The 23161-nt window shown below is 42.6% G+C and overlaps 1 protein-coding gene across 1 annotated transcript; it reads left to right on the top strand.

The window, feature by feature from the left end:
• Positions 1-14089: 14089 nt before the first annotated feature.
• LOC102239825 (gastrokine-3) lies at positions 14090-19583 on the top strand. The gene is made up of 6 exons (XM_005867840.1): positions 14090-14101; positions 15384-15437; positions 15619-15753; positions 17367-17474; positions 18421-18562; positions 19489-19583. The coding sequence occupies exons 1-6, from the start codon at positions 14090-14092 to the stop codon at positions 19581-19583; spliced, it is 546 nt and encodes a 181-aa protein (XP_005867902.1).
• Positions 19584-23161: the final 3578 nt, after the last annotated feature.

Here is a 23161-nt window from a genome sequence, read left to right as displayed (position 1 = left end):
AACAGTTGGCAAAACACGATTGGGGGCTTAAGAATTAGATGGTAGCAATGTTCATTTCCTGATCTTGTTGGTTGTATTGTGACTATGTAGAAGAATGTTCTGGTTTGTAGGAAATACAACTAAGAATTTGATAATAATGTGCATCAGATGGGAATCAACACTCAAATGGGTCAGAAAAATAAAGTTATTTGCTCTTTAATTGCAACTTTGGTCTGTCAGGCTGTGCCAGAGAGTCTTCCTGGATGGCTCACAGCTCCCCCCAGGAAACTTTGGGGGATGTCACTGGTGCTATATGATAAGCTGTAGAAATTGAGTTGGACCACATAGATGTTGTGCTCTGGAGTCTTAAGGGGCAAATAAATAACACCCTTGTTTCCAAGTTCAGATGTGAATGTTAATAAGAGACAGGAGCAGACATATGGATGTCAACATATCATCTTTATCACTAATAAAAGCTTGGTTGGTTTAGGTTTAGGTGTTTTCCCACATGGACTTCTTAATATTTTACCAACCACCTTATTGGAACACCCTTCCCCACAAGGCCTGCCCCTGGGACCTTACCTCACTGCCACTTGCAGAAGATGCCAACACTATGCACACTCACAGACCCTGATGGGAGACTGGAAGAGGTGAGCTCCCTATGCCACCTCCCTCTCCCACATCACCAAATAAGTAAGATACATATCTTCTAAGAGGAAGGGAGGAGGATGTAGAAAAGCTGGGAGTATTCCTACCATATCGTTTTCTTCCTGAAGAATGAAAGACATGCCCTCCCCTTCATGTCCCCTTCATGGAGACACAATGAGCAGGGGTGTAGTGCTTTCCCCTGCACATCATGCTGCAGTAATGAACCTCAAAACCTTCAATAACAAAAGTATATTTCTTGCTGATAACATGTGCATTACATGTTGGCTGCAGATTTACTTCGTGTCATCTTTCTGGGACTAAGGGGGACAGAGTAGCTTCTGTTTGCAACATCACTGTTGCTTTTGACAGGAGGAAAGGGAATATGGTGGAACAAATGCTGATTCCTTAACCTTCTACCCAGACGTGACACATCCCACTTTTGTTCACATTTATTGGCCAAAACAAGTCACATGGGCAAATCTGACATCAATGGGGCGGGAGATAAAATGCTTCCCTCCCTCCAAAAGAGGGGCAGTCAATATTTGGAAAAGTAATACAGTTTCCTATACTTGCACTGAGAAAAGAGGAGATATGGCTGGTGAGCACACGAAGATGATGTAAATAAATTGTGTGATAAATGAAACAGTTATATAGTAAGAGGGAAACAGCTGGTCTACTGTGAATGTATATCTGCTATCTTATGAACTGGTCCACTTGGCAATTAGGCTGTAGGTCATGGGCAGTAAATAAGTAATTGTGAAGGGCCTTGAACAGCACTTTCCAAAAACAGTATACTCACTAGGGACAAAGGTTGGCTATCAGCTAACTTAAATAAGAGATGGGCAGAGGAATAGCACACTAATGTAGGGAGGAAAAATAATTTTACTTCTACCCTTCTTAGTTCTTTAGGCTAGTCTAATAATCAAATTGACATGAGACTGATTAACAGGAGAAAATAACCAAATTTATTACATGTGTACACACAGGAAACCATAAGAATATGGGGCCTGATGACAAATCAGGCAGTTGAAAGTTATATGTCATCTTGTGCTAAGGAGAAATGGTTTGTACTTCAAAGGTGGCTGAAGGACATGGAAAAGCAAACTTTTGGTAAATAAATATTTGCTGGGTCATCCTTAACAATGAGACAGAGAAAGGACTTTGATCAAACAGGCCTTGCTGGGTTCCTCCCTGTCTATCACATCGAGTTCATATTAAACTATAGTTATCTAAGATGATAACGCCCTTCTTAGAGCAGATCTTCTATCTAAATCCTTTTGGGCAGTTAGGGGAAGGTCAAAGGTTTTCTTTGGTCCTTTGTTTCTTAAAAATAATCAACTTAAAATAATCAATATCCCAAAAGGCATATTTTTGGGTGGCAAATCGCTCACCGTCACAAACAAGAAGGCATTGCAATGGGGGATTTATGCAAGGAGATAAAGTGGGCCTTCTTCATAAGGAGATCATTGAATGTTGGGGGGATATGATGTGAAGACATATCAGGAGCTTGGAGATGGGTAAGGCATGGCATCAGTCGTCCAGAGGCCTAAAGTGTCCTTGACCCTTGAGTCAAAACACAAGTGGAGGTGCTCTGGCCATAGCTACCTATACCCATAGGTCACCTCCAGTGATGTGAATGGACAATAGTAGCTGTCAAGGGAGATGACCTGACCAAGGAGAAACATCTGGGTGTAGTCCTCCCCAACCTGTCCTAATAGCTCCAGTGGCTGTCCTTCTTTGGGGTCCAGACCACCCACCAGTTCATTTAACGAATTATTCAGCGCCAGGCCACAGGGTAATTTGGAGCCCAAAAGGCCTTACAATTCTCTTTATTTTATTCCACTTTCTTAGGGTTCCACTTGCATTTACTTACTAGTAGGTTATCGGCCTGGATTAGAGATAAGAAAAGAATTGAGTGAGGATGTTTGGCTTTCATAACTGTCTCTTAAATAAGGTCTTTTTTTTTTTTTTTTTTTTTTTTTTTTTTTTTTTTTTTTTAAGGATGTGGTCTAACAATGCAGCTGAAGAAATGTTTACTATGTGGTTAAATCTTTTAAAAGTCTAATACAGTTTCTGATTCTGTTCACCAAATTGGCTAAGGTTTCCGTGTTTTTCATGCCCCCACCCCTTGATGGGCTCTTAGATCTGACGGATGGTTTCCTTTTAGAGGCACAGGTCATGTCGACCTGCTTCCTAGATGGTGGGAATGAACATCCCCAAGCCCCCATTCTTGCAGCAATGAATTCAGGTTCTGTGAGTTTAGAGGGAGAGAACTCACAGAGGACAAAGAGGAGGTGTGTGTGTGTGTGTGTGTGTGTGTGTGTGTGTGTGTGTGTGTGTGAACATCTGATCTATGCTTGCACAGAAACCTTCTCTCTGGCCTCCTGCAGGCCTCTTTGAGTCACAGCCCCATCTTCCAGAAGAACTACCCGCATTTACCTTATAAGGCAGAATTGAGCGTCCTCATTTCTCTTGTTAAGGTTATAGGAAGTAGAAACAGCAGGTGCTGAGAGCCTGGCCCAGGGTCACATTTCCACAGTGACTCAGCAAGTCTTCTTGGAAAACAGGCCCCCATGAGTGCATATTTTCAGCAACCTCTTGGTGTTTGGCAGTGGAGGGGTTGCCTGTTGCTACTGCTGCTTGTTCCAACATGCTTGTCTGATCTACCCATTCTCTGGGGTCAATAGACTATATGCCCTGGTCTTTGGAGACACTTCAAGAGGCTCCTGGCCCTAGCTGGTTTGGCTCACTGGTAGAGCGTCGGCCTGGGGACTGAAGAGTCCCGGGTTCAATTCCGGTCAAGGGCATGTACCTTGGTTGCAGGCACATCCCCAGTAGCGGGTGTGCAGGAGGCAGCTGATCGATGCTTCTCTCTCATTGATGTTTCTAACTCTCTATCCCTCTCCCTTCTTCTCTGTAAAAAATCAATAAAATATATTTTTTTTTAAAAAGAGGCTCCTGTAGGTGACTCAGGAGGAACAAAGAGAGGTGCTATGGGCAGGTCGATGTCAAGTTCAGGGAGGATGTGAGTGAGGCAGGCAGAGCCCAGGGTCGGAGCAGGTGCTCAGCAGCAGGAAGGGCCATTAGGGGGTTGTAGGCAGAGCAGAATCCGATGGCAGGGAAGCTTGGGGTAGAAAACAACTGGAGATCCAGGGAAGCAAATGTCCAGGGTCAGGGAGATCTGCAAGGCTGAGTTAAGACCAGGCCTGCAGGCCCTGAGAGACCCATGAGGCAAGATTCTGGAGCTGGAAGAACTGAGGGCTGAGCTCAGGTACAAGACCGTGATTGGGCCTGGATGTTTTCCATCAAAGCCCTGTTCCTGAGGAATGTGACAGAAGCTCAGTAACAGTACCAGGAAACAGAGTCAAAGCAGCACAGCCTCTGGGCTACCAGATCCCTGGCTCAAAGTTGCTGGGATTAGCATGGCCCAGAGCATAATTGATTCCAAAGCTAAGGCCATGGTTGAGTGTGGCTGTGGTCTTGTTGCTCCACAAGGTAGGAACTGATATCTACTGAAGAGCCACAAGGTCCATGCCTGCCTAACTTTGGATAGCCCCTCACCTGTCTCCTGTTGCTTCTTCCCTCCCCAAACCCACTAGGTAATCAAATAGAGATGACTACCTGAACCCAGTCTCAGTTCCCCATATCTCAGCATCTGGGCATCAACACACCCAAATGTTCCTGGAAGGTCCTGCCTGCTTTGGAAACCCCACAAACTTCCTATTCAACCAAAGTCATCTCATCCTCGTTGGTCCCCAGTTTCCTCATCTCTAACAAAAATTATTAGCTTGGCAAAGGAGATGCATTGGAGGGGAAAGCTGGGGCTGTAGATGCCAGCCAGAAGTGAGATGAAGATGATGCTGGGAGGAGAGAAAAGAGAGTGGTGAGATATGCCAACAAGGGAAAATGCACAGGCTTGGCGGCCTAAATTAGTAAATGGAGCTGAGAGACCCATGGAAGATGACGCCAAAATTTTGAATTTAGGGATGATGTTCCTGCACACATTTTTCTGCTATCGCTTTCGATTTTAGTTTCTACTTATTTTGTATTCCTTTCGGATAGTGTGGAGAAGGGAAATCTGGAATCCGCAGTGGGATGTAGCAGAAAGGGCATCCGAGTTGGCATGGAAGGAGGACATGGGCTGTGCATCCTCCTGTAGTGGCTGCATAGCCTGGAGAAGTCCCCTCACCTCTCTGGGCTTTCTTTATTCATCTATATAATGGGGAACTATCACTTTCTTTGCCAATTCTGAGGGAAATAATGTAAATGAAAGGTTTGTAAGCTATACAAAATAGGTGCAAGGAGTTAAGGGCAGATAATTACAACCTCTTTCTGTCTGGCTCTTCCATTATTACTGAGCCTGTTTCACCTTCTGTGCTCCTACACCCACCTGGTGGCTGCTTTGGGAATGGCAGGCTACAGTTAAAGGATGGTAAGGAAAAAATGACTAATTTACAAATAAAAAATTATTTGTTATTTCTCCCTAAATTAATGAATACATCCAATGCATTTCCAATCAAAACTAACTCTTGATTGGATGATTCTAAATTTATATGGAAAACTGAATGGGCAAGAATAGCCCAGATAAATTTGAAAAAGAATAAATGGAAAAAAAAAAGGATGGGGGGGGGGGGGAGATGAGAGGAGCTGTTATTATGACCTGTCACAAATCAATATCCAAAAAATATTTGTAAATAAAGAAAAATAGAAGAAGTAAAAATAAATATATTGTAAACCTATAGTTCTAAAAACTGTTATTTTTCACAGAAGTAAGCAAACTGATCAATGTAACACAATAGAACAATCTAGAAGCATACCTGTAAATATAGAAATTTATCATAGGATAAATTTCAAGTTAATGGGGAAATAACTCAGTAAATGGGATTGGAACAGCTGGCTGTCCATTAAAACCTAAGTCACACATTCATAAAACTAAATCCTAAATGAACTATTGATCTAAACTTAGAAAATGAAACTACATAGGGTTAAAGGAAAATATTTTGGTGGTATAAAAGGCTTTTAAATCATTTGAAAACACACAAAACTAAGCCTTAAGTGTATGATAAAATTGATTACATCAAACTAAGAAAGATCTGTGCAATAAAAGACCATAAAAAATTTTAAAATATAACTAAAAGTCTGAAAGAAGAGTATTGCAATGAAAGAATAATATGTAAGGAAACTCTGATAAATTAATTTTTAAATGACCCTATTGAAAAGAAGCTCAGTATAAAAGTGATTAATTCACAACAGAAAATCAGTTGGTTTATAAATGTATGAAAAGATGTAAATAGTCACATATTAAAGACATTCAAAGTAAAAAAAAATTATGCCATTTTAAGTAATCTGATTGACAAAAGTTAAAGACATTTTTTATATCTGTCAGAGTCTGGGGAAGGGACACTCATTCTCTGTTGGTGAATACAGGAATTATTCAATAAACTATGTTTCATCTATGTAAAGGACAAAAGTAGATCTCATAAAACCCAGACCCCCTACAGATAATATTTATTGCTGTAAAATGTGTATACTCATATACTTTGAGTGGAAGTGCAAATCAATGCAATACTTTGGAAAACAATTTGGTATGTGGATCATAAATCACAATGTCCTTCAAATGTTTTGATTTTGATCCACTTCTGTGAGTTTATCTTATAGAAATAATACAAAAGAATAAAAAATGTTGTCACCCAAAGATGTTCATTGCAACATTAAGCATATAACTATAAAATGATTCCTTGTTTATCCTGGATTCATCTAATCTACTCACCACCCCCCAACCTCTTTGAATGATTAATTAAAATATTAATTAAAATAATGATTGTAAAAAAAATATTTCTCAAGACATACATTAATTTATAGAAACTGTGTTCATAGATAAAGTCCCAGTGAAAATATTAGGAGGGTTTATGCAAGAATAATCATAGCTTTTGTGAGCATGTTAGGTCAACTTTATTTTCCAGATGTTTAAAAATATATTTTTAAAAGGACAAAACTGTTTTTGATGGTGTTTGTCTGTCTGCCAATCTCTTTTTCTAGATTTGTAGTTTCTGCCTTAAAGAGTCTGGGCCAGAGATTCCACTCTATGGTCTGGCACAGGATAGGTTTCTTCCAGGCCCCAGGGTATGATGGTGACTGGTCATAAGGCCGTCCAAGAGCTCTTGGGCACTGCCCCTGTGCCCATGGCACAGGAGCCAGGTCTGGAATGGATGTCCACTGCCATGTGGATCTGGCATTCTTCATCAACAAGGCCTGTCTGCTGGTGGCTGAGGTCCTTGACAGTTGGTTAATCTGCTGTGGGTTTAAAGCCCAAGTCTGTAATTGAATTATTCTGCTATCTAGATTGAGGATTAGCACCTCTATTGATTCGATGTAGAAAATGGCTCAGAAATCCCCCTTGACAAGCTCTCTCCTTATCAAGAAACCACTCTGATGTCACCCACTTAGCAATTCGCAGTGAGTGCCTATATTAACTGAAATTAGGTAGGTCCCAATCTCCCCATTGTGTCCAACCCCAAGGGACAAGGCAGCAGTAACTGAGTCAAGCCTGTCCCCCACCCCCACTCCAAGGGCCTGGAATGAATCTGACTGGAAGCTCATAAAAACCAGACCCCTCTCATAACATTATTACTATTACACGGAGATAACAAGTCTCCACATTTCAGTTTTACAGGCCTCTAGCTCATTCTCCACCGAGTTAGAAAGGGCCTTTTCAAGACCCTCTGGTGCCCTCCCCTGGCATAGCCAGTGGTCGGCAAACTGCGGCTCAGAAGCCACATGCGGCTCTTTGGCCCCTTGAGTGTGGCTCTTCCACAAAATACCGACTTCTGTGCATGGGCCATGAAGTTTCAATCACACTGTACGTGCCCGCCCGCACGTGGTATTTTGTGGAAGAGCCACACTCAAGGGGCCAAAGAGCCGCATGTGGCTCGTGAGCCGCAGTTTGCCGACCACTGGCATAGACAATAGAAAAAAACCTCTGACCCAGCCTGCAAGCCCCACCCAGCCTGGCCCCAGGGCCTCTCCAGCAGAGCATTTGCATTTGCCCCAACTTCTGCGGGGGACACCTTCTTCTCCCCTCCTCTAGAGTGACCAACCAGTCCCGGTCTGCCTGGCACTTTCCTTTTAACACCAAGGAACCTCTCAGCAGTGTATTCAGGTTTAAACCTGATGGGAATGGGCTCAAGGGAGGCAGGGAGGAGACACTATGGACCTCTCTTTCAAAGAATTTTCCTCTAAATGTAAGGAAAGAAAAGGAGTGGCACATAGAATGGGAAATGCTGCCAATAGAGGAATTTCTTTCTGGTTTATTTCTGTCGTTACTATTGTTTTACCTTGTTTGAATGTAGTTTAAGTAATATCATGTATTTCTGCTTATGGGAATAATTCAGAAGAGACGTGAAAGTGGAAGAAACAGGGAAGAGGAATTGATAAGAGATGGAGAAGTGCACGAATGGGAGGGAAGGAATGGGATCTAGAACCTAAGCAGAGGTGAATTTAGCTGGGACTACAGAGACCCAATGTTTAGCAATAGGAGACAAATTAGAGTCTACACACATGGGGGCCGACATGGTGGTGGGAGCGCATGGAAGTTCTTTTCAGATCACTTCCATATTCTCAATGAAATAAGGAGCAAGGTTCATTAGTCAGTGTTTAACCCCTAGAGTGCCGGGGAGTGCGATCGCGCTCCTCCTGTCTTTCGCCAAAAGTGCCAGGAGCGCTATCACGCTCCTCCTGCAGTGCCACCATTAGATGCTAGTAGTTCACTCTTTATTGACAGATGGCACCTAAGTGCAGATTACTTATGTTGCCAAATGTTTGTAGTTCTAAAATTGACCACTGGCATTTATCTGCCTAATTTTTTACAGGTACTACTATTTTATGAAGTTTACTCAGATTTTGTAGCGAAATGGGGTCCAGTTCTAAGTCTGCTTTTATTAGTGACTAGAGGCCCTGTGGGAAAAAGATAATCTTTGAGGCAGTGGTTCTTAGGCTCTTTAAGATTCCTTTGAAAAATTTGACTTGGGGTACAAAACTCCTCTGTACCCACAAATAAAGTTTACATGGAATTTCAGGAGGCTTACTTTAGAACCATCCAGGTAGATAAGATTTCTTGTTTTTTAAAAAGCTCTATTGTGAAAGTTAACTTTGAAAAAGATAATGTCAGCTGCCTATCAAGATAGGGTACACCAGCCCAGCCAGCGTGGCTCAGTAGTTGAGCACCAACCTATGAACCAAGAGGTCATGGTTCGATTCCTGGTCAGGGCACATGCCTGGGTTGTGAGCTCAATCCCCTGTGTGAGGTGTGAAGGAGGCAGCTGATCAATGATTCTCTCTCATCATTGATGTTTCTCTCTCCCTCTCCTTCCTTTCTGAAATCAACCAAAATATATATTTAAAAAAAGATAAGGTACACTGGATCCTGGATGCAATTTCATCATCTGGAATGAACTTCAGGAAGAAGTGGGAGCCATCAAGCAATTGCAAGTTGGGTAGACATAACGATAAGTAACTCATGATAGATGCAAGATGCAGCAAGATAAGGCTTACTCGAAGATTGTACCTGCTTAGGAAATGCAGGCTCAGGGGTGCCTGCTTTGGAAAAAATATTTGGGTCTGGGATCAAGGAGGACAAAAGAAAAGGCAGAGAGAACATGCAGGAAAACAGCCAGAAAAGGAAGAGATAACAGAGCAGCATGGGGCTGGGCAGTCAGGGTCTTAGAAGGCCACATCTGGGTTTCAGGATGTACATGTGGTGAGATGAGGGCGGTAAAGGGGGCTGGGAGGAGAAAATCCGAAGGGCAGAGAAAGAAGGGAGTGGGTATGGACCTTGAAAACAGCCTTAGGAAACCAATGAAGAGACTCCTAATTGAACAAGTGGCACCTGGACAAAGTCCAGCCTCACTGTGTATCAGATTTGGGAAAGGACAACTAATTAGAAACAATCAAACCAAACAAAACAAGAATATCAGGAGGAGAGTTGCTTTCTGACAGAAATTATGTGATTGATTATTGACTTACATTTTCTTAGAGATTAGGGAAGAAATACAAAAATAGAGGGGCCTGAGCAAAACTTTGTGAATTAAAAAAAGAACACCTCAGTTGTGATGCCCAGTGTGTTCTGCAAAGTTGGAAAGGTTAGTAAAATATCAATACCGTTAAGGGATGAATATAAACATCTGAATTCCAAGGAAAATGTAAAATAAGGATGAGGAAGTTTCTGGTTTGCAGCAGGTGGCGGGTACATTACAGAAAAATTCAAAGGGTGTTTATCAAACACCAAGCAAGGGATCCGGGCAAAGGAGTCCTGCTCTTGCCAGAGGTTCCAGGATGCAAGATAAAAGGCAAACAACTTTGCAGACTCCTGGCTTTTGTCTTCCTTTTTCTTCACCCCCTACCCCTAATAATCCAGAGACAAAAATATTAATGCCTCTCTGCTAATCTCATAATTGCACTATAATTAGAGTTTATAGAGAAGTCCATTTTTCTTTGTTATGCATACTACTGGAGGCCGATGCACGAAATTCATGCAAAGAGCTTGGCCCCTGCCACCACAGTGGCTGCCTCACCCCGCCTGCCACGGCAGCTGGGGGGCCTCTGCCTACCAAGGCAGGGCAGCTTTGTCCAGAAGGTCATCCAGAAGGACACCCAGTCTAATTAGCATATTATGCTTTTATTATTATAGATTTTGTTCAGATTTTAAATGTCTTCCTCTTCACATTACTATTAAATACTTGATTCCATGACTTGCCATTAAATAAATTGAGGGGAGTGATTAACTGGGGAGCTTATAGGCATATATGTATAACCCATGGATATAGACAATAGGGTGATGAAGGCCTGGGAGGGGCAGGTACAGGGTGTAGGGGGTCAATGAGAAGAAAAAAAACACACAAAAAGGGACATCTATAATACTTTCAACAATGAAGATAATTTTTTTAAAAAATCCAAAATTAAATAAATTGAGGGGAGTGATTAACTGGGGAGCTTATAGGCATATATGTATAACCCATGGATATAGACAATAGGGTGATGAAGGCCTGGGAGGGGCAGGTACAGGGTGTAGGGGGTCAATGAGAAGAAAAAAAACACACAAAAAGGGACATCTATAATACTTTCAACAATAAAGATAATTTTTTAAAAAAATCCAACAGACACTGCTAAGTACCCTAGAAGAGAGAGGGGGGAATAATACACCATCAATGCAGTCCATTGATTCATTCGTTCATTCATTTAACAAATGTATTTTTTAAGTACCTACTCTGTGTCAGGTACTGTTCTAAATACTATATATTAGAACAACAACAGAGAGTAAAATCTCTAATCTTATGGAATTTATAGTCTAGGAACATAAATGTGCAATTTAATAGCCTGATCAGCCAACTAAATAAGTAAATACAGCACAATGAAGAATATAAGTAGAAAAAAAACACAGCACAGAACTATGATATTTTGAATGAAGAGAGATCATGATTGGCTAGGAGTGAAGAAAGGCTGGGGAGTGGGGCACTGTGCAAATCAGCCCTGAAGAATGCATAGGAGAAAGAAGTAGGGTAAGGAGTCAGCAGGCGTGAACTGGGACTGGAGTTATGAAAGCATGGGCTGTAAATGGGGAACACTGGGGAGCCAGATGTGGTTAGCATCTTGGCATAGGTTGGAAAGAACAGGAAAACAGGGGTCCAAATCCTGGAAGACCTCGGAAGACTTTTGAGAAGTAAAGTAGCAAAACTGTAAGAGTTTGTGGAATAGGCTGGAAAATAGAAGAGAGAATGTAGAGCAAAAGGGAGGTGTTTTCCAAACTTTGTTTTGGCCAAAGCTCATTCCTTAATGAGACTCCATGGCTTGAATATATTGATTATTCCATTGTGCACATGGCTGTTGGCCTTTGCAGAACTAAATACAGATTTGAATATGTGGCTGATTAGTTTATTTAACTTACATGTCAATATTTTAACAAGCATTCAAACATCATTATAATAATCATTTCCTTTAATAATAGACTCATTTACACGAGTAAGATAATCTAAACATTTTGTTATTACTCACCAGAGACCCCAACGAATTGAAAAGCGTGATCCCAGAGCCTAGTCCTACAGGGAGAATGTTTGAGATTGGGGGAAGTTAAATGACATCCACACCCCCTCATACCAGATGCTCATGAGTGAGGAGTTAGAAGTGAGAGAGTTTGTACACCTCATGACTTTCTGATTTCTTGAGGCCTGATTTTCTGACTCCAGTCTCCATTTTGTTTGCATTCTTATCTAAGTGCCCTTCTCTTTCAGACATGTCCATGATTAGAAACACATTTGGGGCCATCTCTGGTTCTGCCTCTATGACACAGGAGTTCCCTGTACTCCTCAAACCTGGACTTAGGGATCGGAGGAGTGGTGTTTGGCTATCTGTGACTTTAATGATTCCGGGCCCCTGTTTGCCTAGGGAGAAACTCCGAGAAAATTAGCTGCTCCGCCTGGTAATCTGAAAAGCAAATTATAGACGGGGACATGAAAGAAGAACTTTTGTTCCTCAAGACCCTTGCTCTGTTAATCTACAGCTTAAAGTTAATGAGCCACAAAAGCAGTCCATTGTTGGGGGAAATGGGTATAGTTGAAGCCTTTGAAATCCACAGACCAGGATTCAAATTTAAACTCTGCACTGATAGAAGTGGTTACTGCAGAGCTGGGATTGGGCCTCGGTTAATGAGAGTTAGTCCACAGATTGCCTGTCCTCATCTATAAAATCAGTTAACAATTGCTGCTCCTCCTAATTCACAGTTGGTAATAAGAAGCAAATGAAGTCATAACAATGACGGTGATAAAGTGTCTTACTAATATATACAATTGCATTTCCCTTTGATATCCTGCAACTCACAAGCCTTCCTGTTTTCTCTCCTGGTGATTTCTGCATCATTTTCATTGAAGAATCCACACCGGATTTTAAGATCCCTTCTGGATGCTAATTTAATTGCTCTATAGCATTTCTCACAAAACAAATGGTTTAACTTTTAGTTCTTCCACATTTCCACAACTTCCTTGGATACAGCACTTGTCGTTTCATTAGTCCCTGAAAGGTATTCTTTTATTTTTAACTTTATTGAGGAATAATTGACAAGTATAACTATATACATTATATTAGCAAATATTTTCTGCCATTCTGTAGGTCACCATTTTAATTTATTGACTGTTAAGACCTTGATCTGAATAGCCAAAGCAATCCTGAGAAATAAGAACAAAGCTGGAGACATCACACATCCTGATTTCAAACTATATTACAAAGCTATAGTAAGCAAAACAGTATAAATGATGTTGGGAAAATTGGATATCTACATGCAAAATAATGAAAGGCATTTCTTTAATCTATTTTATTTATTCAATCACTAACTGTTGAATATGTGCTCTGTGCATGTTTTTCAAGTACAGACAGTAATGGAGATAGTGGTATGATATTTGAGCCTTGGATCACCTGATAGTCCTCAAAGCCTATCTACTTCAATTTCCCATTGCTGATTTACATTTAACATTATAAGGTCTGAGATGTCTGTCTTTCCCCTTTGACCACTTTTGTGACTAAGCTCATCCATAAATTCATCTTCTCTCAGAAAAAAGAAATGATCTGTTTGGTTCTTGCCTTCTGGACTTTGATCGAGGTAGTCGGGTCACTACCAATCAAGAGCTTGAGAAAAAATAAGGTCTTAAATGAAAAGGCCTGAATTGGTGCTTGACTCATCATAGAAAGGAGTTCTCATGGTCTTAGGAGTTTAAGGGCTGGTCAAATGGTCCTTTATGGAAAAAAAGAGCCCTTAAATGAAAGCTGGCAGGAGAGAGACAAGCCATACAGTGAAAGCAAAATATCAGAATGTCAAGAAAGTCAGCTAGAGGCGGATATTTGAAGAGGTAAAATGAGGCCAGCTTGGTGGGTGGGCAGAGGGCATTGAAAGACCAACCATGTGATTTTGGGTTTGGATGAAGAGTTAACCAAATTGTTTTTCAATCTAATCTTATAATTCCAATCTTCCTCTTTTGGCTTCGTAAGGTATTTCTCAACCCTCCACTGTTTGTATAGAACTTGTCTGGAATTGAGAAGTTGAAAGGGTAAACTCACTAATGGCATATCAGGACCATTCTGCAGAATCTAATTTTTGCAATTCTTACCTTAGTTGTTAAGGTCATGGGCATGCCAGCCCACAAAGAGTTGTTCATATGCCATGTTTGCCTTGGAACCAGTAGAGGTAGCACAGTAAAAAGAAAATATTTAGAAGTAGTTAAAGAAAAGTGATAACTGTGATTACATAAATTTGCCTTATTTCCCCTCTGAATGGCATCCGGATTATGGTTAACTACCCAGAGTCCTTTATTATGGCAATAATTGAAAAGTCCAGAACTATATAAACCAGACTTAGAAAATAAATGGGACATAGAAAATTCTATTATGCATACAGTTGCATGGGGTCTGCAAGAGAGGCAATATGAAAGACCTTGTAAGTATATTTTCTGATTTCAAATGCAGATGATTATGTTTTCAGAATCAAAATTGCCAGGGAGCAGTTCTTTTTTCCTTCCTGTGGACTCTTCAAATTAAACTGAAATAGAATTTCTAATCATTAATTTGATACATAACCTCTCTGTTGGCAAACCTCTCTGTTTTGGGATACCCATCTGAATGATGGGTATTTCCCAAGAGAACCGATAACTAATTTCTTAAAAGTCAAGAATCTTTGCGGGTTGAGTAGATATTCATATTTTAGGGTTCTCTCTTCCTAGATTGATTGTATTTAAAAATTGCCAGTGAATGGGAGTTTCACATGTATTTGATATATGGCCCCATCTCTCAGAATAGTTTAATAAAATATTACTGCTATCTGCATCTCAAGTATCTCCTTGATTGATCCCATTGCATTATGATTAGTGTTCATAGAGGAGCTGTTTTCTTTTCCTTTGAAGATGAACCTCACTTTTATGGTGTCATGGCATGTGGCATACTGCATAGGGTATTGTGAAGATGGGGAAGGAGGTTGTCGATTTTTGTTTATGTTTAAGTGCACTTAAGCTGAGTGACCCTTCAGTAGAGAAAGGTTCACTGTCACATACTCTTATCCTGGCTTGTTCCTGCCCTACTAATTCTCTTTCGCTTATTCTCTGATGCCTGGAATTCCCTCAACAGGTAAGGCAAGCCATGCCAAGAGAAAATGAGTCACTGAAAAGATCTCAAGAACTAGTAACATTTGAGTAAAGTCTATTTCCAAGTGAGGTGTAAATAAGTGGTGCCTGGTCCTTTCTTCTCAGGCAAGGTGGGAGAGAAAGGAAAGGAAAGAGGAGAACAGCAGTGCCTTGTGGGGAGGCAGGGGCGGGGGAGAGTAAGGGGGACAGGGAGGAGTCCTCAGTGGTTGGGAGAAGAGAGGAATGTATAGAAAGGGAAGACTGAGAACATGAATTATCACTTATTTTATGATTTGGGTTAATGTGGTCCTGTCCTATGTGCAGGTAAAGTGGTTGGTAAGATGCCTAATAACTCAGCTCAGTCATTTGATAGTAGATATAGAGCAAAACAAAAGAGGTTCTTGAGCGAACAATAAAGTTTTCCCTTCTGAGTAGATAGTACACCCTGTATCAACCACACCAAACAGTCCTCTGGTGCACATTGGGGCCCCAGGGGTACAAGAATCTGTGAAAATAATTTTAAGAAGGCCCTTTGAGTTCCAGGCTCTGGACTCACCTGAGACTAAGGTAACCAGGGTGCATTAATATTTGTTTCTATTTCAGATTGTGTCTTCCATCCTAGTGACTTTCCTCCTAACTCCAACCTTGGCCCTGACGGTGAGTGAGAGTAGAGGGACCCAACCTGTATAGTCTTCCTTAAGCAGAAGTTTTTCATAAGTGATAATCCAGGGTGACTTTTCTCAAATGTCTTATGGGTGTCCCTGTAAACCTTCAAGATATGGGCAAAGCAAAAACCCTGGACTTTCAACTCTTCTCCTTGTTGCTTGGTTTTCTCTAGACCATCAGTGACAGCCATCCTCTGAGTGGGTCTGTGGGGACCCAGAGCATCCATGTCAGTGCCTTCCGAGGTATGGTCAGCATCAGAGACAACAATGTTTTGAGTGAATGGGATGGACACATGGACTACAACAATGTAAGATGTGGAACACATTTGTCACAATCCAAACTTTAGCCTTACGCTTTGCCAGAGAGAAGAGGACACTGTCTACATTTGCCTTCTCTAGGTTTAGGCTCTCAATGGTACTACCTGTCTCTAGGTCAGGGACTAGCCTTCCTGCCATTGTGTGACTTTTTTCTGATTCCCTACAGACTACAGGAACTTCTGTAGTCTGTAGGGATCCCGCACCTGTTTGCTTCCTATGAGCTGCTGACTTCACAGGGCTCATGGAAGTCTCTGAAAATAGAGAGCCATTTAAAGGACGCCTATTTCTTATAAGTGGTATGTACTATAAGAGTTCTTTTGTCTTGATCTCAGATTTTAATCAGTTTATTTACAAAGAAGGATGATTTACTTTCACTTTTAGAAATATTGCCTTAACCTGCCTGCCTGTGTCCTTAGATAGTAAGACGTGACAGAAAGATGCAGGATTAGGGAGCGACTGCCTATGACCTTGGCCTGGCTCTCTGATAGAAAAGCTCTACAACCACAGGGACATCACTCAGCCTTTCTGTGCCTGGGTCTTCTCATCTGCATCAATAGCTGCCTTCCATACCTGAAATGACTCTGGAAAGTATGAACCCACAGTCCTCTCTCCGGCCCAGAAAACCCTCCGACATCCAGCCACTGCTGGTTAGAAGTCCCTCCGCCTGTCTTCACATTGGACATCTCAGGACAGACACCTCAAATGCAGGCTTTCTCTCTGCTCCCACTTGTATCTACTACCATGCTCTCTTTCCTGAATACATTCTCCCTCACTCTTCACCTAACCTGCCCCTGACTTCCTCAAGGAGATATCTCTTGAACCCTCCTAAAGGGAATGCAGGTTAGTGATTTCCAACTCTGTGTTAACCCCTAGAAACTTTTTTTTCAAACAATACATTCCATAGGATTCCATTATATAGAACAGAAGAAATCAGAACTGCTATGGCTAGAGGAGGGAGACACAGGTGAAGTATTCTTAGGCTAAGTCAGACACAGCCAGAGACCCACTTCTCTGATCCAAAGCTGAGAGAAGCCAAATGACAGGCTAAGGGCCACATGGAGGGGCAGTTGGTGGCAGACACAGGCCTAGAATCTGAGTCTAGAAGGTATGACCCAAAGATCTTAATCAGTCCGTACATTCAGAGAACATTCTGTAATGCACAGGATGCTTTCACGTAGTATCTCGTCTCATCCTCTCCTCATCATGACAACCCTGTGGTGGAAGGCCTATCATTTCTTCTTTACTGATGGGGAGGCTGAGGGTCATGGAGGCAGCTGAGGACCAAATGCCAGATCAGGACGTTAAAGTCAGCTTTGTTACCGGGCCTCTCTCCCACCAGTCTATCAGTAGTGTGTAGCGTGTCCTGGAAGATTCCTTCCTGTGCCTGCAGCAGGGACAGTGCCACATGGCCCTCAGAAGCAACAGGGCTCTGTGCGCATTGCCAGTCCTGCCGCTGGCTCTTCACTCTGGCGCCCAGGGGTGCTCTCTCTGGGGTGCTCTACATCACAGTCTAAAGAACAGCTATTTGCCAGCTTTGATGGGGAGTAGGATCCCACTAATACTGTGACTGATGAATGACATGGTTCTGCTGTGTTGCTTTAAGGATCTCTTGGTGGCTAAGATATATAGCAAGATGGCTTGTGTCTTGGCCAAGATGGACCAAGCTGTCTTCCCAACTTTGGATGATATTATCAAGGCCCTGGACCACCAGGTAAGTGAGACAGCTCCTTGTGGTCCCCTCCTAGGATGGTGTATTCCAATTCTGCATCCCGACCTCCTGGAACAATGGTATACACACAGAGAAAACTTGGTTCATGCTTGTGCTTAATGTCCATGAAATCCTACCATCATGCAAAGGACCCCAAGTCCAGTCCATGGCCCACTTAAGTCAAATCATAACCTGATCAATAGAAATGCCATACAATGACATAATTTTGATGTATTCCAAAGGGATGTGAGCTACATGTTAGTGAATATAAATTGTTGACTATAAGTATTAGAGTAAATTAATAGAGTGCTCACATCCCTGTGCCTTCTCTCCTTCCCTGCACCAACCCCTGCCCATCACATACGTACATACCATCTTTAGATGAAAATAAACCAGGTCTGCTGAAACTATCTTTCTCTCAGCCTCTTAAATGACAAAGATAGCCAAACATGATGCCATTTGCTTTAGTAACCTGCCCAGATCATTTGAGCAACATTCATGTCCGTGGCAGGAGAATCACTGAACTTGGGAAAAAATGCACTTTGGGTCACATAGAAAAAGAAGTAGAAAGTTGTCCACTCCTCTGGTTTATAGCTAGTAAAAACTTAATATACAAATGACAGATAATTTAAAAACTATTCTATATTATCATCACTGCTGAGAAAAGCTATGGAGGCTGGAAAGTTGTGGAATTAGGAAGGGTAAAGAAATACAAACCCAGTAACAAAGACACACAGGCTCACTCACAGATTTTTCTGGAGTAATATCATCACCTTGTGGCCAGAGAAGATATTGCAGCTAAAGACAAAACACAAGGACAAGTTTGGGTTTACAGCTATTTCTGTAAAATGAATCACCCAAGTGTGCTGAAATACGTTCCTTGTCTCTTCTTCCTTGCTGTACCATCTCCATATACTGTCTCACCACTTTCAAATACCACCTCTTCCAGGGTTTAAAGCATTATCCATCCACGCGTGGCCTGACCTACACTGTTTTACCCACCCGGGTCAAGAACTTGGCACAGTACGGAATGGCTATCCAGGACATGTGCCGAGAGGTCCCTACCTACTTTGCCCAGCAGCAAAAAGAAGGTGTGTTAGGAATTTAACTAGAAACCAAAGACCTTTGGTGAGACAAAAGGTGCAATACAATTTTTAGGTCATTGGGCAATTCTAATGACATTTTTGGGGTCTATTCCATTTCTTTGCTACTAGGTAGAAAAGTAATGTGGCCTGGGATATATTTTCCTTGGTGGCAGAGATGATCTGCTGTCATCAGGGTTCACTGAGAACAGGAAGCAGAGTGAACTTAGCTTTCCCAGATGGTTGAGGGCCGCCATCTCATCATTTGACAGTTGGTAGATACCCTCACTCAACCCAAAGCTTCATCAACTCCTGCCCAAGTCACCCAGTGGCTGGTGTCACACCACTACAGGTCCATTGCTTTGGGCTTAATGTCCATGAAATCCTACCATCATGCAAAGTCCTCCGCTTTCTCGGGCTTCCCAGAGGTTGGAATGCAGGACCCTAGAAGTTGTAGACTGCACTGGGGAAGGAGCACTTCAGAGGCTGGCTCCCCTGCTGGGGATGTGGTGGGGATCAGTGGTGGTCGGCTTGAAAAGCTACCAGATAATATCTCAAAACTACCTGCTACTCCAGATATAGTCAGTAATCTTTTCCCATTAGGCTAGTGCCAGTCACTTACATCTTAGTATAAATTAACCCAATGAACAAGGCTTTTTCATAACAAGAAGATCCAGCAGGAAAACAGGGAGAACTTGAGGGGCTGGGGATTGGGAGTATGAGTACAGGTCAGTAGAAATAGAAAGGGGGGATGCGGGGCCCATTTTGCAGCACAAGGGAGAGCTCCCATTTTAGTCCTATTTTAGTCTCTTGCTAGTAGAGCTCCCCTGAGCATCACATCGATTTAGGTGCAGGATGTAAGATATCCACTCTACTTTGAGGTCTGAAAGTGATTGAGTAATTATTTTGTAAAATGCTCCTCTTTCTTCTTAAAGGTACCGCGCTGTCAGTGGACCCTGATTCATGTTTTGAAATCCAACTTCTGTACTTTATGGGGATCTCCATCTGTGGGGAGATCCCTGGGCTCTGAACCTCCAGGTCCGCCATGTGGAGAATGGACCCGCCTAGACGGGGCTACTGGCCTGAAACCAGCACTTAGGGGCTCAGCACTCTCATCTGCCAATAAAAAGCTCCTTGTTTCTACCTTCTACCTTTTGACCCAAGATCCAGCTTTGTAACCTGGAACTTTGGGTACAGTTTCTCCTTCTGGGTCAGAACAATAAAGTTTCTTGCCTCACTGGTCTAGCAGATGATGGTCTAGCCCTCCTGCCTGCACTGTCCTCTCTTGAGTTACTGGCATCCCCCTCCACATGCATTCCACAAAACTGCATGCCTGTATGGTGTGAAGGAGGAGGGGCCTCTCCTAGAATGTCTCAACTCTAAAGGCCTCTCTTAGGGTGTCCCTTACTAGTAAATACCTTGATAAATAAATAACAAAAAGATGCTAGCCACAGCATAGACAATCTATCATGTCTGAGGCCATATGTCTGATTCCTGCTAATTGGTGCTAAGATTCTATGAAAGTCTATTCACCATGGTAACCCAGCCTGCACCATGCAAACCCCTAAGAGAGATCCAAGTGAAATTAGACCTCCAAGGCCTCCCCTTGGAGCTGGTCTAAACCTTCCTAGTGGTTTAGATACCGTAGTGGTAAGTCCTAGCCATTTCTCTCTGCTACAAATGAACCTCGAGTCAAAAAGTTTGCCCACCCCTGGCATAGATAATCTGTCATGTCTGAGGCCATATGTCAGATTCCTGCAAATTGGTGCTAAGTTTCTATGAAAGCCTATTCACCATGGTAACCCAGCCTGCACCATGCAAACCCCTAAGAGAGATCCAAGTAAAATTAGACCTCCAAGGCCTCCCCTTAGAAATGGTCTAAACCTTCTTAGTGGTTTAGATACCATAGTGGTAAGTCCTAGCCATTTCTCTCTGCAACAAATGAGTAAGGGGCCTGGTCTCTTAGCACTGGTTCTTTAACTGTCCATTACTGGGGCTGGGAGGGACAGAGACAGCTCCATTCCCACCACACAGAGCATCCCTGGCTCCCCTTACCTTAGACACAAGAATGAAAAGAGGAAGGACTATTGAAGATACAGATGCAGATGGCCACAGAGGTTGTGTTGGAGTTTGGAGCACTTTAAATAGGGTGGGACTGGGATGGGATTGGCCAGGGAGTGGGGAGGAGTGCAGTGAGTGGGAGAACTCTGGGTGATGTCAGCACCAATTTGCAGGAGACAGAGCTGAGCACCAGCGCTGTAAAGTATGATGTGGTGTGGCTACCTACAGTCATGAATGGAAAGGCAATTGCAGAGAAAGGTCCAAGATTAACCTCTGGGCTTAAGTAGGGTATGGTTGGACAGACCAGATGCTTGGAACCTAAGGATTTGGTCGCATGCAGCTTGTTGAGGATGAGGAAGGTGGAGATATGTGCATAAACACATTCAGAGTGGAGGTATCAGATGTGACAGGCCAAGGCTGAGCAGGGTTAACTGACTTAAAGAAAGCAGTCATGAAAAAGTAGAACTCACAAGTTTGTTTTAAGAGTGGGAATCTATATATATAAAAGCCTAAGCAACCATTCGACCGTTCGACCAGTAGCTATGACGTGAACTGACCACCAGGGGGCAGACGCTCAATGCATAGGCATGGAAACATGGAACAGACTGATGAATCTGAGGGAATGGGAAAGGGGGGGGGGGGCGGGAAGAGATTAACCAAAGATCTTATATGCATACTAGAGGCCTGGTGCACAGATTCGTGCACCAGTGGGGTCCCTCAGCCTGGCCTGCAGGGACTGAGCTGAAATCAGCAGTCTGACATCCCCCAAGGGGTCCCAGATTGCAAGAGGGCACAGGCCAGGCCAAGGGACCCCACCAGTGCACGAATCTGTGCACCAGGCTTCTAGTATCATTATAAACATCAATGAGAATAATACATCTCTGAGCATTGGGTTCCAAAGGAAGTTAACAATTAAAATACCCTTTTTTACCACCCCCACCCCTACCAATCCTGGCCACAGGAATAAGTGTGTACCCCCAAGTTATTCTGTTATGGTCCCTTCCAGACGATTTTAAATTTGAAATTCAAACAAGAGGAGTCTCTTTCTTTCTGACGATGATGCTGGGAAGATGGGGACCTTGTTGGCATCTGCTCTCCTAGAGAAAGCTAATATAAGATTCTGAGGCTAATGTGGAGGGAGAAAGAATGTTGAGATGGGGAGGGGAGGGAACGAGTCTGGCCACCTTAAAGTACTCAACTCTAGCCACCCAAGACCAGAATATCGCTATCCTCCTATACTAAGCTGGGACAATGAATTCCACTCCATCTAGCCTCTGTGGATTAGATTTGGGTTCCATCACTTGCAAACATTAAGATTCCAGCTAGTACACTCTATCATTCATTTTGCACTTTAATGTATACTCTTTTACTATTGTTATAAATGTTTTAGATAAATTTCTCACTTCCCCAACAAGAAAATAACTTTATTGTCTATGACAGTTTTGTCTTGGGCCTTTTCCTCTAGCATGCCTAACCCAGTGCTGAGCCACTGTAAGTGCTTTAAATGTATTCAGTAATGGCTATTAAGAAGAACAGTGTTAAGCCCTGCTGGTGTGGCTCAGTGGTTGAGCATCGACCTATGAACCAGGAGGTCACGGTTTGAGTCCCAGTCAGGGCACATGCCCAGGTTGTGGGTTCAATCCCCAGTGTGGGGGGGGCAGGAGGAAGCCAATTAATGATTCTCTCTCATCAATGATGTTTCTATCTCTCTCTCCCTCTCCCTTCCTCTCTGAAATCAATAAAAATATATTTTAAACAAAGAAGTACAGTGTTAAGAATAGGAGCGATTGATGATCAGTCAACATGAGAACCAGCTACATGATCTGGAAATTTGCCCACATTATGCAACTTCTTTGTCGTATTGGAAATTGCTTCCCTTCTATATAGGAGCTTGGCATTCCAAGGCAGGTTCTTACTTCTGCTGAGATTTTCAGCAAAAGTTCCCTGGGTGATGGGTGTTCCAACCTCCCTCTCTCCTGGGACAAAATATATCATGATAGTGTTTATGAAGGGTGAGTCTACTGTGTTGATGAGCTAAAAGGCATGTGAATGGCCCTCAAAGCTTAGTGCTTTGTCAGAGGGGATAGTTTCCTTCATCTGAGTAGTCAAGTCTTGGCTAAGGGTACCCCAAATCCATGCCCCTTCACTAGGTGGAGGTCAGTGCCACCTGAGCCCCTGCTTCCCCCCGGGCTGCCCTAGGGTGTTGGACAGACAAAGGGACAGCTGGTCAGTGAACAAATGCAAAGATGGAGACTTGCACCCACAACGAGCCTGTATGTGACCCAGCCATATTATTTGGAAATTTTCACACTTTGTGTACTTTACTTGAAATCCTGGCAATTTCTCTCTTCCTATATATTGACATAATCAGTTGACATCCCTCTGCTATTTACAAAAAAAGCAAACACTCAGATAGCTTTAAATGTAGTATTTATGTTTTACTACTGAATCTCAAAATTAGTTGGGGGTTTTGGAAAGAATTTAATTTGTCTTCTGAGGTGAAACCAAAGGGCGTATTTCATTGAAAAGATGCAACCAGTGGGCCGA

The sequence above is a fragment of the Myotis brandtii genome, unplaced genomic scaffold (genome assembly GCF_000412655.1).
Source record: "Myotis brandtii unplaced genomic scaffold, ASM41265v1 scaffold251, whole genome shotgun sequence".
NCBI classification, from domain to species: domain Eukaryota; kingdom Metazoa; phylum Chordata; class Mammalia; order Chiroptera; family Vespertilionidae; genus Myotis; species Myotis brandtii.
Note: the sequence above shows the minus strand (reverse complement) of the source record. Positions and strands in the feature narration are given on the sequence as shown.